Genomic DNA, 17266 nt, shown 5'->3' with positions numbered 1-17266 from the left:
TTATTGTCAAATTATATTAATTATTGTTCAGTAATTTAGAGCAGGGGTCTCAAACACCCGGACCGCGGGCCAAAGCTTCGCTGCGCGGCGGTCATAATTATGTTATCACTTCACTGACACTATGGAGACATATTTCACGTCAACAATAGAGATGAAAACTAGCTTTAGGTTAACGAAGATGTAGATCATCTGCCTAATTAATTTATTTGTGCAACAGGCCACATTCATGTCAGCGAGATGAGTGAAATAAATGTTTTTTAAGCTGCCATCGCCATACTATTTGCTACGATATTCACCTGTTAGAAATAGAACACGTTGCTATTTCCTTTTTTTTCGTGCAGTGGATTAGGCTATCAAATCGCTCGTTTGAACAGTAACAGTAATCCATTTCATTCGTGGTTTTAAATATAGTTGTTTCTGGCCTACCCACGAGTGGTTCAGTTTGTCAGTTTCACTTGCGCAGACATGTAGGCCTACATTGACACTACATGGACACTCTACTAGGCAATTTAATGTTATGCTTCTATATTTTATGACACCAAAATTAAGAAGTATGCTATATCTTGATCGGGAAAACGTGTAGTTTATTTTTCTTTCATCCGATACTAGCCTGCTGCAAATTAACAGACAGAAGCACGGCAGCAGGGCACGCCCCGAATGAAAATGAATGAATGGAACCTCGCTTCTCGCGTCAGTCAGGGAAAACACTGTTCACCAAGTCACGATGATCAGCTATCCAGCAGCAGTGTGTGTTGTTTAGCCTAGGCTGAGTGTAATCTTAGGTAATGTTATGTCATGTATGAGAACTAATATTGCCTGGCAATAGCCTACTACATTGAAATAGTGGCGGCCATATCTCCAGGCATTTTGGTGTTAACGTTAGTTTGTTTTGCATGTGAACATGATGTGACTTGCGATGTAGCCTACGACACGAAGCAGTAGCCTAACATTCCCTTGAACTAAAATTAGTATTACGAATAATTTAGATATTCAAATCATATAGCAAATTATAGCCTAATGACATACTACAATTATAGCCTTATGATATATTACAAAAAAAAGTCGAGTCCTCGACGAGTCATCGCGAGTGCGAATGCACGAGTCCGAGTCCAAGTTGAGTCATCAGTGCTCAAGTCCAAGTCAAGTCACGAGTCTCTAAATTTAGCTAATGACTCGGACTCGAGTTCGAGTCTCGGACTCGAGTACTACAACACTGATGCACATAGAGAGAAGCAAATGTAAACCTGGTCCCCTTTTCTATAATTTTTAAATTCAACAAAACCATAACCCCAACCCCCCCCCCCCCCCAGTTCCGTCATCGTCCTGTCCCACTGTCTGCCTGCGTGTCTGTCTGTTTGTTTGTCTTTCTCTGTCTGTCTCTCCGTCTCACTTGTCTATCTGTTACCTTATTGCGTTTCATGTGTTTGTCTCTCTGTTTCTCTCTACTTACTATTGAGTTTGGTCTATATTTTACTTCATGTTTGATGAATTGTTTTATCTGGTGTATTTAAGTAAAAGTTTGTTATTTGGTTAAGCTTACTTTGTTCTTTTGTTACTTTTTTACAGTACGTTTACCTATCTAAGTTTTACTTTACCTTCAATTTAATTGATATTGGTCACATTTACCTTTATGGTTTACCGGTTAATGAATTGTTTATTCATAATACCGCGACGTTAACAACATCATCACTATTACAGTATGTCTGAGATAAGGCTGTGACGTTAACGACATCATCACTATTACAGTACAGTATGTCTGAGATAAGGCCGTGATGTTAACATTCTGTGTGTAACCATTTAACATCTTTCCTCCAATGCTACCATTAAATCTGACACAAAAATAATTTATCTCATGGCTGTTGTGTTCATTGATGTTTCTCAGAATAATAGAATAATATATAAATCTATACAGATGTGTTCATACTGTGACACAGATTTTCACAGTAAAATAAAAAAAAATAACATTTGAAAGATGTCAATTAGACTCTGTTGCACCTGTGGTTGCTAATGGTAAACACTGCATATGTTTCCCTCCTTGATACGGCTTGTTGGCAGGAAAACCGTAATTTCCTCCCCCATGTCCGAAACTGCTGTTGGACCTGAGGGCAAATACAATTGTACAGTTTATTTATAAAATACTACATGCCCCCTTTACAAAAGGCAATGATATTGGGAACATTTGTGAGAGGGATGCCTGAACAGTATGCAGTTCCGCCAACTCAGATAAATTAGTAATAAATATATTCTTTCATACCAACGATATAGTGCGATGATATTGTTAAAATAAATGGTGAGTTAATTTTTCACGTGTACAGAGGTGACCAATAAGCTAGTAATTTTTGTCCAAAAAGTATTGCTACACCACGATACTCAATATGCTGTCCAACAGTGAGTCATTTTTCCACCTTTGCACCGACGATGGATTTTAGGGTTCCCTCACCTGCCAAATCCCACTTTAACCACTGAGTATAGGTAATAATAGATTGATTGATTGATTGATTGATTGATTGGTTAATTGATCAATTCCACAAATTTCACATAAAATAAGAAGCCCTGACCCCTTGGTTCAGCACACAGTGGATGAGGAAGATGAAGGTGCCTTGCTGGGAGGTGAGGAAGAGGAAGAGAGTCTCCAGCACATCACTCCTGGATGCAAAGATCCCCAGGATCCATGGGCATCCAAGGGCAGTGAACTGATAAAGGCTTTTGAGTAGCAGTACCCTGCAAAGAGGAGACAGTGTGGAAAGGTATAGAATCACATTCAGAGCGAACATGTGCAAGAGAACATATAATGCAGTACAGCAGGGGTGGCCAAACTACGGCCCGCGGGCCAAATGCGGCCCACCACGCACTTTAATCCGGCCCGTCAAGCATTTATTAGGTTATCATAGATCCAGCCCACCACGCACTTTAATCCGGCCCGTCAAGCATTTATTAGGTTTTCATAGATCCAGCCCACCACGCACTTTAATCCGGCCCGTCAAGCATTTATTAGGTTATCATAGATCCAGCCCACCACGCACTTTAATCCGGCCCGTCAAGCATTTATTAGGTTATCATAGATCCAGCCCACCACGCACTTTAATCCGGCCCATCAAGCATTTATTAGGTTATCATAGATCCAGCCCACCACGTACTTTAATCCGGCCCGTCAAGCATTTATTAGGTTATCATAGATCCAGCCCGCCACGTACTTTAATCCGGCCTGCCGAGCATTAGGTTATCATAGGCTGTTCGTTATTTTTTTCCAGCAATAGAAAACGTTGAGGCTAACTTTACTGCAAACTGCTTTACACTCTTCTTAGAGAATGTTTACAACAGTGGTCCCCAAACTACGGCCCGTGGGCCGGATTCGACCCGCCACCTCATTTTGGGTGGCCCCCCAAAACATGTCCATGGTATATAGCATCGGGCCCGCACAGGAGTATGACACGGTCAAACTATAACCTCCGTAATTTCCCCCATTGATTCTCTATGGCGAGTCTTAACTGTATACATGTAATACCTTTTTTGTCCACTGGTGGTTGTTTGGCACGGTTTCGAGTTAGCCATTGAAAACGTAGTGAAACTTAAGCCTATCTGCAAACAATGTATTCTAAAGTATTCTAAAAGTTTATCATTTAATTATGACCGCCGCGCAGCGAAGCGGCGGTCATATAGGTTTAGTCAGATTTATTTATTTATTTATTTATTTTTTTCTTTTTCGCATGTCCAAATTTCCGTCAAGGATTCCCGGGACACTGAAAGACCGGGGTAGACGAAACTTGGTGGGCATGTAACCCCATATGGATAGCATGGAACCATCGTTTTTCGTTGTGATCTGTAGCCCCCCCGCTGGACTGCACCCCCCGAAAGGAGGGTAGGGAAGACACAGTTTTCTGTGAATATCTCGAGAACCGTAGGGTTTAGGAGGACCATTTTTTTTGTATGTTGATCTCAAAGGGCCATGTCAACCCATTCCATAACCACTCATTTCATGTATAGCGCCACCTAGTTAAACACAAAAAAGTAAAAATGAGGTGTTGTAATCGCAGGTATCTGTGACCTAACATAGTCAAAACTGAACGAAATTGGAAGTGTAGGATCATTATGACACCCTCTGAATGCACGCCAAGTTTCGTGGAATTCCGTTCATGGGGGGCCACACAATAAATTAATTTATGTTACTATACACCAACTGGCCTATAGGTGGCCGGAGACAGTTTTCTGTGAATATCTCGAGAACTGTAGGGCCTAGGAGGTCCACCTTTTTTTTGTATGTTGGTCTTAAGGGGGCATGTCAACCCATCCCATTACCACTTATTTCATGTATAGCGCCACCTAGTTAAAAATTAAAAAGCAAAAAATTAGGTGTTTTCATCACAATATATCTGGCTGACATGGTCAAAACTGCACGAAATTGAAAGTGTAGGATCATTATGACACCCTCCGAATGCATGCCAAGTTTTGTGAACTTCCGTTCATGGGGGGCCTTACAATAAAATCATTTATGTTACTATACACCAACTGGCCTATAGGTGGCCGGAGACAGTTTTCTGTGAATATCTCGAGAACTGTAGGGCCTAGGAGGTCCACCTTTTTTTTGTATGTTGGTCTTAAGGGGGCATGTCAACCCATCCCATTACCACTTATTTCATGTATAGCGCCACCTAGTTAAAAATTAGGTGTTTTCATCACAATATATCTGGCTGACATGGTCAAAACTGCACGAAATTTAAAGTGTAGGATCATTATGACACCCTCCGAATGCATGCCAAGTTTTGTGAACTTCCGTTCATGGGGGGCCTTACAATAAAATCATTTATGTGTACATTTAGTGACCGTACACCAACAAGGATTCCCGGGACACTGAAAGACCGGGGTACACGAAACTTGGTGGGCATGTAACTCCACATGGATAGCATGGAACCATCATTTTTCGTTTTGATCTGTAGCCCCCCCCGCTGTACTGGACCCCCCGAAAGGAGGGTAGGGCAGACACAGTTTTCTGTGAATATCTTGAGAACCGTAGGGCCTAGGATGACCAATTTTTTCCGTATGTTTGCCTCCAGGGGTCATGTTAACCCATTCCATGTGCACACATGTGCATAAACAGATACACACGCACACACATACATTCACAGTAATCATACGTATGACACATACTCACACAGTAGACATATGTACGCATGCATGATTGATATATGATCTTGCCTGTGCCTGTTGAGGTGTCCACGACCATGGCAACCTTGACAGGGACAACAAGGAGGCGGACATTGTGTGGACATTTTTGCCCATTACAGTAACAGACCCCAACTAAGGTAGACTGCTGATGTTCACAGCACTAAGCTATTTACGTTTACTGACATACTCCAAGTCTCTGGCCCTCTCTTAGAGCCAGGCATAGTGAGCTGGCCCTCTGAAGAAAACGTTTGGGGACCACTGGTTGACAATGTCAATTGAGTACAGTATAATAGACATTGCCAAAGTCACACTACGCCTGGTCACGCAGGTCACAGGTAGTGAGCCAGTGTTCTGGAGAGGAATGTAATTACATACAGATAGGGTGTGACCAGATTGTGTCTTCTTTTTGGTTTGTGAAAAAGAGGACACAAGAGAAAACACTGCCTCAAAAGGCTTTTTTGAACTAATTTGTAAACAACAGCAAATTCGCTGAGAGTTAGCTTTAGGCTAATTTATATGCAGTCCCTAGGCAGAGCACACTTTTCAACAGATAACATCTCACAAAACAACAAGACAGATCACAAATCCTACATCAATATAATGCACATTGTGACACACACATACACCATGTTGTGTGATGTAGAGGTCAACGTTCATGTGAGTTATGGTAGGAAGTGTGATTGAGTTCTCTTACCTGGCCTCTTTAATCTTGTAGAGGTCATTGCTAGCTTCAGCCAAGGTACAGGTCAGACTGATGAAGATGCCGAGGAAGAGGAGGGTGTTACACTGGACAGATACAATAACATGAAGCAATATGAGTTTTGGCCTGTTCTATACTGTAATGTAATATAACAGACCACTAATAATTACTGTATATGCATTTCTATATTCTATTGTGTTTGATTATACTATTACTAAAGGTGCTCTAAGCGATGCCACACGTTTTTTAGGCTAAAACATTTTTTGTCACTTACAGCAAACATTACCTCACCATCCGCTAGCTGCCTGTGTCCTGAATACACTGTAAAAAAAATGTGATCTCTGTGGACAGCCCAGGCTCCAAAAACGGTAACAAAAACAACCTGGGCAAACCTACTGTAGCCCATAAAAACATAACAAACTGTTCCAGCAAATCACAGACGAGATGCTCATTTAGGAGAGTTTCAATTGCACGGGAGGGAGGGGAGGAAGTAGCGAGCTAGCTCTCTGTTTTGTCTGAATGTTAGAAGTGCCGTTACCCAGCATAGCTTAGAGCACCTTTAATAATTGTATTAAGAATATGTAGAAGAGATTCGATTTAAATTGCTACATCAATTATCCTTATATCATTGTTACACACATTGCATCACATTGACATTACACACTGTATGATTGTGTACAGTGTGAGTGTCACAATAAAGATGATAATATGGACCATTAGGATGAAGATCACAGTACAAAGATGATAATATGGACCATTAGGATGTAGATATGGACCATTAGGATGAAGATCACAGTACAAAGATGATAATATGGACCATTAGGATGTAGATATGGACCATTAGGATGAAGATCACAGTACAAAGATGATAATATGGACCATTAGGATGTAGATCACAGTATAAATATGATAATATGGACCATTAGGATGAAGATCACAGTATAAAGATGATAATATGGACCATTAGGATGTAGATCACAGTATAAAGATGATAATATGGACCATTAGGATGAAGATCACAGTATAAAGATGATAATATGGACCATTAGGATGTAGATCACAGTATAAAGATGATAATATGGACCATTAGGATGAAGATCACAGGACCAACGAAACTCCACATGAATCCTCTGTCTGCCTTCAGCCAGCACCTAGGAACAAAAACATGTCACATTGTAGAGTATTATTTATTTTTCAGAAATGAAATAAGTAATGATTTAAATAAATTACCAATTCTCAAATTAATTCATAATTCAGTGGAAACTGTGGTTTTTAAAAATAAAGATAAACTAGAACTAAACTTCCTAGAAATCAGATTTCCTGTTTGCCCTCCAATACTCATTCTTTCCTGTATTAAATCAGACTTTCTGTTTGCCCTGTGATACCAGCAATTTTACATAGGCGCAGCAGGATACTGTAGTTTGTCGCAATTCATGTCTCTGGGCGCAAAATGGGGATCGAGTCCTGTCTGCATAAAGACGCGTGTCGTTGATGTACTGATGAGCGTACGTAGCAACCGGCCAACAGCAGCAGAAAAAATAACAGGCGCACACCTGATATAAGTTTGATTTTCTCCAGACTGGAATGATCAAAAATGCTAAAAATGTACCTGCAATGGTTAGAAGGGTTTGAGGATCATGAAAACGTGTCCAAAATGCACATTCCTAACTCTATAAAACCAAACTCAACATATGTGGTGAAATTCTGAGCTATGGCCATAGACTTCAGTGGTTCCCGGAAGTGGCTCCTGATGAAATATCTTGCTCCGCCATGTACAGTACAATCTTGATACTCAAGATTTATAAAAATACTACCTGTGATACTCACTCCTCACTGCCGTAGCCCTCAGGCATCACTCCGGCAGCCACGCCCACCACCAGGAGAGGAGCCCCGTAGCCAATCAGGTGCAGGTAGGCCCAGTTGGGGCCGTGGACCCTGTGGGCGCGGAGCTCCTTGAGTTTGCGCACCAGCAGGAAGAGCGTCACCGCCTCCAGGTGCATCCAGGTGAAGGCGCACAGGAAGAGGAACTGCAGCAACCCGGACAGCACACAGCACAACACCTGCAGGGAAGAAACACACACACACACACATACGCACGTGCACGCACACACATATACACACACACACACACACACATACACACAGAGAATGAGCAAATCTATAACTGCTCAAAACAACTCAACACAATGCTATATAAAAACAAAACAAAAATGATATATACTGTATATAATTATATATATATATAAAAAAAAAAATATATATATATATATACTGTGTGTGTGTGCGTGTGCGTGTGCGTGTGCATGTGCGTGTGTGTGTATGTGCGTGTGCGTGCGTGTGTCAGAGGCATACCTTGTTAGGGTGGATGAGGTGAAGGTAGTTCTGCGTGAGCAGGAAGAGAAGCTGAGCGACGAACAGACAAATACAGAGGTTGAGGCGCGCTGTGTTTACCCAGATGGTCCGCTGGCAGAGGGCAAAGGTCATGATGGACATGGCGAGGAAGAGCAGCCCAAGCGACATGATGATGGTGTCAAAAAACAGCAGTGATCTGCTCCTCTGAAATGCAACATAAAAATGAGAACATTACATTTCACTTTCATTTATTCTTATATTTAAAGCTAGTAAAGGACACAATAAATGTGACCATTGGTTGAGTAAAATAGGTTCAGGCAACTCCCAAGTACACAACAATATGTTTGATTTTAAGACGTTAAAATTTAAATGATTGATAAAACAACAAGAAACATGATGATAGTGTCAACTGCAGTGATCTGCTCTTCCGAAGTACAAGTACAACACCAAAAAGATGACTTTCCATTTCATTTCATCCATTTCACTTCTTCAAGGTTGATAAAGAACAAAATAAAAATGGCATCAGTGTCTGTACAATAGAGGCTCAAGCTACTCAGAGGTGGACACATGGATGAAAAATGATCACAAAAAAGTACTACCGTACTAATGTACTTTTTAAAAACTCTATTGTGTGGGTATTTTTTTTTTGTATTTTCAAATGACTAATTACTTGTATTTTAATTAAATACATGTTTCACATCAGTATTTTGTATTTTATTTTGTTACATTTTATTAACCAGTATTTGTAGTTTGAATCACAATAGTTTTTGATGTATTTGTGCCCACCTCTGGCCTAAATCAGCTTCTCTACTAGACAGAGCACCCCTACTGTATAGTACAGCCGTGTCTTCATCATGGATGCCACTAATAGGCTGTAAAGGGCCATTCACAACAGATACGATACGATAACGATAACGATAACGATAACCATGACAATAAAAGTGTCCACACTGACCAACGATAAGCAAAGTCTCTCCTCGTGTTAATGAATGTGATGGCTAAAATGTGATGGGTTCTGATTGGCTGTTAGCTCCTTATCGTTCTGAAGGAGATCTCCAACGATATCATTCTTCACATCGTTATCGTTATAGTTTATGTGTGAATGTCATTATTCATCTTATTATTTTTATAGTTATCGTTAAAGTTATCGTTCTTGGTGTGAACGGCCATTACTCTCTCACCTTTAGTGGTCCAGCTGTTTGCATGATCAGAGCAAAGGTAGACGCGCGAACAGAGGTGCAGGTGCACACAGTGTGGGTGGAGTTAGCGTATGTGACATCACAGTCTTCAACATTCCACTTCCTGTTCTTCCAGAGAATGCAGGAAAACTGCACATCGAGAGGAGGGCTCTACAGAGGGACACACAAGGGTTGCCAATAAGAAACAATGAACAGAACTGAGATATTATCATGCTGTTAATTGTATAATGTATAACGCTGTTAATTGTATAACAAGCTATTATTAATATGAACAATCTCAAGCCTTGGCCTTAAAAAATTGGTAACTTACTTTGCGGTAATGTACAGTGAGTTTGACTAGCTGACTGGAGAGCTGGGGTTCAGCCGACTTTGGTAGAGTGAGAGACAATATGTCTGACAGGAGGGTCTTGACCGAGCCATACTCAGCATGGAGAAGGTTGGGTTCCAGAATGTTCTTCATGTTCCTATGCAGAACCAGCTCCACTGAGGCCCAGTCTGAGAGAAGAATGAAAAGATAAACGAGAGACAGAGAGAGGAGAGACAAAAGGAGAGAACGAGAAATAAACACATAATCAAAATACATATGGTGTGACTGAATGAAAATGAGAGAGAGAGAGTGGGCTAATCTGGTCTATAACGTGCATCACCTGTGGTGTTCCAGAACAGGTCTGGAAGGATAATGTCCACTGAAAGCCCAGCAACATTGTTCCATGGGATTTTTGAATCAGTGACCTGTGGTCCAATGGTGAAGATGGCCCCCTCTTCAAATCAAGAATAATAAATTAGCATATTTTGTCATGTGTCCAAGACGTGCTGAGGTGAGCCAGAAGAAAGTGGTGAAAATATACTGTGATGTTCAAGATCAAAGCAAGATGTCGCCTTTGAATTCACAATACTGTCAACAGAGAATTAACAAGATGCATGTTTAATCAAATAACCACCATTCTATTAGCCATCATTATATGAAATATGATTTGGTGCAAAACAATAGCAAAACAAATGTGATGACAGTGTGCTGAATAAAATAAGACTATTGGCACTGTGGTCTAGAGTAAACCAGTGCACAGAGAGATGTTGCTAGGTGATGAGCTGGAGAAGTTGCCCGGTTACAGATACAGTAATACACACCAGTATTATTGTTGCAAAAGACTAATCTCCTCTCCAGACACAGACAGGGATGTTCTGAGCAGTCATCAAAATCTATACAGAAACAGAATGGTAAAGGTTTAGATAAATGTTTTTACAGTAATATCTTTCAAAAAACAAATTTAACAGAATGATACAAACTTTGACACAGGAACTTACTGACAAGTGACGCAGATCTCACTTCCTGTAGAATGACCAGAGTGAGCCCTGTCAGAACAGCAGTCATACCGTTAACTTTGCCGCTAGACACTGACAGCTTGAACTAGAGACCGCATATTATTGGTAGTTTTGAAAGTTATGTGTGTGTTAAAATTGTTATTATTGGGCACACAAGATATTCACAGTGAACATGTAAGGAGAAGAGTATAACAGAAGATGCTGGTACAATATCAATGAGCTGGCTAAAGAGCATATATATTGAATATATGGTCCATTGACCACGTGGTCTCGGGTTCGAGTCACAACAGGTCATTTCTCTCTCCTACTCGCTTCCTATCTGTCTCTTCACTGTCCTATTCTAATAAAGGCAAAAAAAAGACCAAACAAAGAAAGTCAACAGATAGGCAGGCAGAGACCGCAATGTTGCCTAACACAAGGCCGCGTGTGTGGGTTGTCTAATTTGTGAACGTCATCCAAGAACAGCTATTGAAAGCTTATCTATGTCGCCGCTGAGGTGGGCACGCACAGGTAAATAAATATCACCTCTAATGAGTTTGTAATTCATAAGGAGCCCACAGGATCATTTGCATGAGAGACCAGTCATTCAAATGACAGCACAACAGACTTCATGCCAGAACAGCACTCTGCTTCACACATTACACATGTTGCACATAATAATGTTAGCTTCTGTGCACTCAAAGTGTTTTGCTCAGACTTAAGGAATATTTACTTGAAACATAAAATGTGTTTGCTTAGATATAAAAAGGTTGTGTGTGAGAAGTTGAACTTTCCCCCTTCTCCCTATATCGGACTTTAAAGACGTTTCGGTGCGCCACTTGAAATGCGAGAGAGGGAAAGACTCCACTCGGTTGCACACACACATAGTACATGCACCCATACGCACACAGTCACCCGCCACATCTCCCTGGCGTATAAACGATGTTGTGTGTTTGTTTGAAGTATTGTTTCATGTTGTGTAAAGTGTGTTTGGTGTACAGTTTTGTCTAATCGTTAGTGTCGGGAGTTTTGCCGCCAGTTTGGCGTTCATTCATGCGTCAGACCAAATGTTTGGTCTGCCGCGATTTTTCTTTAGTTTTGCCAAAAGCGGTGTTAATTATAACTAGATGTACCGCAGAGCGGTACAAAATATGACCGCCGCCCAGTCCAGCACATGTTTTCCACAAAAATAAGTCATGCTGAAAGGCATATATGATTCTAACTGTCTCACTGAATTGCATTATGCACACGCAATTCTCACTGGTATCTGCTAGACAACAAGTACCAAAACATGATTAGTTCATAGATTTCACATGTAATACATTTTATACAACCCCACCCCCATCTTGCCTATTCATAATTCTGAGAAATTCTTGAATTGTGTGCATGTACATGTTTATGTTTATGTGTGTGTGGGTGGGTGTGTGGGTGGGTGTGTGTGCGTGCATGTGCACGTGCTTGTGTGTTTGCCTGTTTATGTGCCTGTGTGTGTGCATGTGCATGCATGCGTATATATTTCTACTGTGTGAGTATGTGTCATACGTAGGATTACTGTGAATGTTTGTGTGTGCGTGTGTATCTGTTTATGCACATGTGTGCATATGGAATGGATTTACATGACCCCTGGAGGCAAACATACGCAAAAGATTGGTCATCCTAGGCCCTACGGTTCTCAAGATATTCACAGAAAACTGTGTCTGCCCTACCCTCCTTTCGGGGGGTCCAGTCCAGCGGGGGGGCTACAGATCAAAACGAAAAGCGATGGATCCATGCTATCCATGTGGGGCTACATGCCCACCAAGTTTCGTTTACCCCGGTCTTTCAGTGTCCCGGGAATCCTTGTTGGTGTACGGTCACTAAATGAAAACATAAATTATTTTATTGTAAGGCCCCCCATGAACGAAAGTCCACGAAACTTGGCATGCATTCGGAGGGTGTCATAATGATCCTACACAATTTTGTGCAGTTTTGACCATGTCAGCCAGAGATATTGTGATAAAAACACCTAATGTTTTGCTTTTTAATTTTTAACTAGGTGGTAATGGGATAGGTTGACATGTCCCCTTAAGACCAACATACAAAAAAAAGGTGGACCTCCTAGGCCCTACGGTTCTCGAGATATTCACAGAAAACTGTCTCCAGCCACCTACAGGCCAGTTGGTGTATAGTAACATAAATTTATTTATTGTGTGGCCCCCCATGAACGGAATTCCACGAAACTTGGCGTGCATTCAGAGGGTGTCATAATGATCCTACACTTCCAATTTCGTGCAGTTTTGACTATGTTAGGTCACAGATACCTGTGATTACAACACCTCATTTTTACTTTTTTGTGTTTAACTAGGTGGCGCTATACATGAAATGAGTGGTTATGGAATGGGTTGACATGGCCCTTTGAGATCAACATACAAAAAAATGGTCCTCCTAAACCCTACGGTTCTCGAGATATTCACAGAAAACTGTGTCTGCCCTACCCTCCTTTCGGGGGGTCCAGTCCAGTTAGTGACGTACACCAACAGGGATTCCCGGGACACTGAAAGACCGGGGTACACAAAACTTGGTGGGCATGTAACCCCACATGGATAGCATGGAACCGTCGTTTTTCGTTTTGATCTGTAGCCCCCCCGCTGGACTGGACCCCCCGAAAGGAGGGTAGGGCAGACACAGTTCTCTGTGAATATCTTGAGAACTGTAGGGCCTAGGATGACCATTTTTTTCCGTATGTTTGCCTCCAGGGGTCATGTTAACCTATTTCATGTGCACACATGTGCACAAACAGATACACACACACACACATACATTCACAGTAATCATACGTATGACACATACTCACACAGTAGACATTTGTACGCTTGCATGCACAGGCACATACGCAGGCACACACACAAGCACGCACACACACACACACACACACACACACACACACACACACACACACACACACACACACACACACACACACACACACACATACACACACACCCACACACATAACATAAACATGTACATGCACACATGCACACAATTCAAGAATTTCTCAGAATTAAGAACAGGCAAGATGGAGGTGGGGTTGTATAAAATGAATTTTACATGTGAAATCTATGAACTAATCATGTTTTGGTACTTGTTGTCTAGCAGATACCAGTGAGAATTGAGTGTGGATAATGCAATTTAATGAGACAGTTAGAATCATATAGGCCTTTCAGCGTGATTTATTTTTGTGGAAAAAATGTGCTGGACTGGGCGGCGGTCATATTTTGTACCGCTCTGCGGTACATCTAGTTTTGTCAATAGTGAATGTCCAGTGAAAGTGGTTACCTATTTGGGTGGTTTGAGCCAATATCCTCATTTGGGCTAATTTAGGCCAATTGGTAGGCTTATTTAAGAGGGGTAGCTCAGCTCCCCTAGAGAGCAAAGAGAGAGCAGCTCTCCTGTTGTGAGGTAGAGATTTAGCTTTATGCTCTGCGATTGTTGATGGCTGGAATACTGAACTGGAATACTGAACTTATTTTTTGTTTGTTTGTTTGAGAGTGTTTTTTTTGTTAAATAATAGCCTATTGCTATTCCTGCAAGTTTTTCTTTTGGTTATTTAATAAATAGAATTGCACGCTGAACCTCTCCTGCACCTCCTTTTCCACCTACAACCCCAAGCTCACATCCCAATTGGTGGGCTGGCTGCCTCAGTCGCTAACATTGTGTTAGATTTAAAGTGTGTTAAGCTAAATGAAATGTGCTTTGAACAAAATGTAAAGACAGAATGTAAGAACATAATTTACCAGCTGTAAGAAACTGTTTGTCAGCAAAACAAAAAGCTGACTGGCAAACAAACAAACAAAAAAAAAAAACAGAACCAATATTTCATGGCAAGACATAATACCAAACTTTGACATGTTCTGCCTGACCGATAGGGGTATAAAAAGAGAACGGCCCCTTGTTCAGGGCTTTTTTTCCCTTCTTTTTCATTTTTCTTCGGGTCGAGCCGCAGAGACTTGAACGCATTTTTCTTTCTTTGTATTTTTTATTTGTATTTAATAAAAGTCAAAATCCTAACCTTTGGTTAGAGGTTTGTAAAAAGACCGTCTAGCGTTTTCTCGTATTTTTCTGCCTCTCCTGTGTTGCTGAGAACCCCGGACGCCTTGCAACAGGGGCTCTGCCCCAAAAACCTTCGCTCCGGGTGAGTAAGCGTCCGTTTGAGGGCTACTTTCTAAGACACTGTATATGGGCAAAAAATATACTGCGCACGCACTGACACACACAGGAGTAGTGAACTCAGCCAGGCATCTAGGAAGGAAAGTCCTATGCTCCAGGGCAGACAAAAAACCAAATAGGCTTTGTTAGCAAATGTATTTGTTGTGAAAAATTGTTTGTGAAACTAAGGTCTAGGACCCGTTGTGGTCTAAACGCACATCACACACCCAAGCGAGGATACGGAAATCTGTCTGATAAATACATGTGTATTTAGAGATAGGACTTAAATGGTTATAGATCCGTTGTGGTCAATTGAAGTGCTTATATGTTACAAGAATTGTCATAAAAAGGAGCTTTCATTTAATTTGAATCCCCAAATAATAGGGTAGTTGATTTTCTCTCAAATCTGGACGGCCAGACGAACGTCCGTAGTGAGTTTCTGACCTCTCTCAGATTTTGATGACAAACAACTCTTGCAGATACAGCTCTGAATTTCTTCCTCTTTTACTGAAGTTAAACACATTTTGAAGTACGAACCAAGGGAATAGGGAACAGCGACTAAGAGATAGAAAGTGACTCTGAAGTAGTCCACCTTCCTTAGCCCCCAAACCCCAAATTAGGGAATTTGATTCAGATAGAGAAAACCTCTCAACAAAGTCAACCCTATCGTACATCCTAAACCCGTTGAAAAGGGGCCCTCGCATGAGACACATACTTCCTCTTTTACCCTGTGATATTACAGTTTTTCTCAGTTGCTTTGGTGCTTTTCTCACATCACTATTAACATTTGCACAACAGTTAGTGCATTTCTCAAAACAATTAGTGCAAACTGCAAAACCTAGTGGATGACCTGCAAAAGCACGTCACTTGCTCAAAATGAATAGTCCATTCCTCAAAAGCAAGTATTTATGTCAATGAAACTGTCAGTGTCATCAAAATTAGAAGTCTTGACACCATCGTTTATGAACAAGATAGTCAAATGGCTTTGTCATGTTTTCATTATGACAGTTCTCTCAGTGTTTTTCAATGCAAAAAATTTCAGAACTCGGTGACACTACCTGAACATGCTCAAGACAGCATTATACAGTACTGTACAGTACAGCCATTTGAAAACTACAGTAAAGTTACACATTAGGGGAGTAAGTGAGTACAAGACACTGAATACGTACATTTTTACTGTATGCTCTTTGCAATTCTACAGCATTGTGACAGAATTTGATAACTAGTTCAACAATTGTGTAATTGTGTAATGACTCAAGCAATGAAATGAAGACTATTAGCTTTATTGGGCACGACTATTCAGCATCCGTAAGTATAGTTAATTTTGACTGACATGACATAAGCAAATGATAATGTTAAAAAACAGCAGATAATTGTATGAAAGCAACTGATACATGTCCAAAAGCATTTGCAATTTGTTCAGAGGAAGGAGAAATTGCTACTATGATGTGCACAAATGACTAAATGTTGTGGAGGTTGAACTAATAGTTATGAGAATTTTCATTCTGATCTGAAAAAAGCACCAAAGCGACTGAGAAAAACTGTATTACAGTCCGAAGACAATTACACACAGGAGTAGAGATCTCAACTGTGTTAAGGGGAATCCCTTTAGACACCAGAGTAGTCACAAAACGCAACAGTATCCTTTGGAAAGCTTCAAAGATTATACATAATGCTGGAATGTGCCGATGGAGTCTTAAACTTTAATGATTGTTTAGGTAGCAAACTCACAACTCCTCTAGATAGATATACAGTACATGTTATATACCTACAGGCAAATACTACAGCAGTCTTCCAAACAAATACTAGCACACAGACAGAGCATACTGTACATACAGAGCACACAGACAGAGCACACATACAGATGATAGATAGACAGATAGACAGAGAGACAGAACACGCATACAGTACAGAGGATAGATAGATAGACAGACATACAGATAGACAGACAGAAAGACAGTCTGAGCACAGACAGACAGACAAAAAGAAAGACAGAAAGAGCACATAGACTGACAGACAGACAGACAAACAGACAGACCAACAGACAAGTCTTCCAGACTTACATACAATAACACACAGTATACATATAGGCAAACCAATACACCAAGACAACAAAAAACAGATAGAAAGCCAGGCAAGCAGATACTAACTATACAGTAGCTATGTTAGAATATATTTACTTACATGTGAAATAGGGAACTTCCATCATGCGGTTCTGCAGTTGGTGCCTTGTCAACCCACACACACACACTCTCACTGATGTACTGATATGAACAGAGGCAGGGAGAGCAAAGGAGGGGAGGAGGGAGAGAGGTGTGAGATAAGAGTTGGGTGTCTGCAAAGTCCCCTCAGTGTAACGTGG

At 40.9% G+C, this 17266-nt stretch overlaps 1 protein-coding gene across 1 annotated transcript; it reads right to left on the bottom strand.

Moving 5' to 3' along the window:
- Positions 1-1363: 1363 nt before the first annotated feature.
- On the bottom strand, positions 1364-17139 carry LOC143131349 (adhesion G protein-coupled receptor E3-like). The gene is made up of 12 exons (XM_076290964.1): positions 17089-17139; positions 10720-10767; positions 10543-10614; positions 10062-10175; positions 9725-9909; positions 9397-9564; positions 8216-8419; positions 7691-7923; positions 6948-7014; positions 5858-5949; positions 2559-2721; positions 1364-2099 (listed from the first exon to the last, which is right to left on the bottom strand). The coding sequence occupies exons 1-12, from the start codon at positions 17111-17113 to the stop codon at positions 1980-1982; spliced, it is 1491 nt and encodes a 496-aa protein (XP_076147079.1). The 5' UTR covers positions 17114-17139; the 3' UTR covers positions 1364-1979.
- Between the last annotated feature and the right edge of the window lie 127 nt (positions 17140-17266).

Source organism: Alosa pseudoharengus, unplaced genomic scaffold (assembly GCF_046254945.1).
Source record: "Alosa pseudoharengus isolate Yale_2024_CS ecotype anadromous, Long Island Sound unplaced genomic scaffold, YU_APseudo_1.1 YU_APseudo_1.1_scf_1, whole genome shotgun sequence".
NCBI classification, from domain to species: domain Eukaryota; kingdom Metazoa; phylum Chordata; class Actinopteri; order Clupeiformes; family Clupeidae; genus Alosa; species Alosa pseudoharengus.
The sequence above is the reverse complement of the archived record's forward strand: the minus strand, read 5'-3'. Positions and strand labels throughout refer to the sequence as shown.

Coding starts and splice junctions, on each gene's coding strand:
- LOC143131349 (XM_076290964.1), bottom strand. CDS start 17,113: ATGATGGAAGTTCCCTATTTCACAT. Junction 10,176..10,542: donor CTTTTGCAACAATAATACTG/GTGTGTATTACT, acceptor CTTGATTTGAAG/AGGGGGCCATCTTCACCATT. Junction 9,565..9,724: donor TCACTGTACATTACCGCAAA/GTAAGTTACCAA, acceptor GTCCCTCTGTAG/AGCCCTCCTCTCGATGTGCA.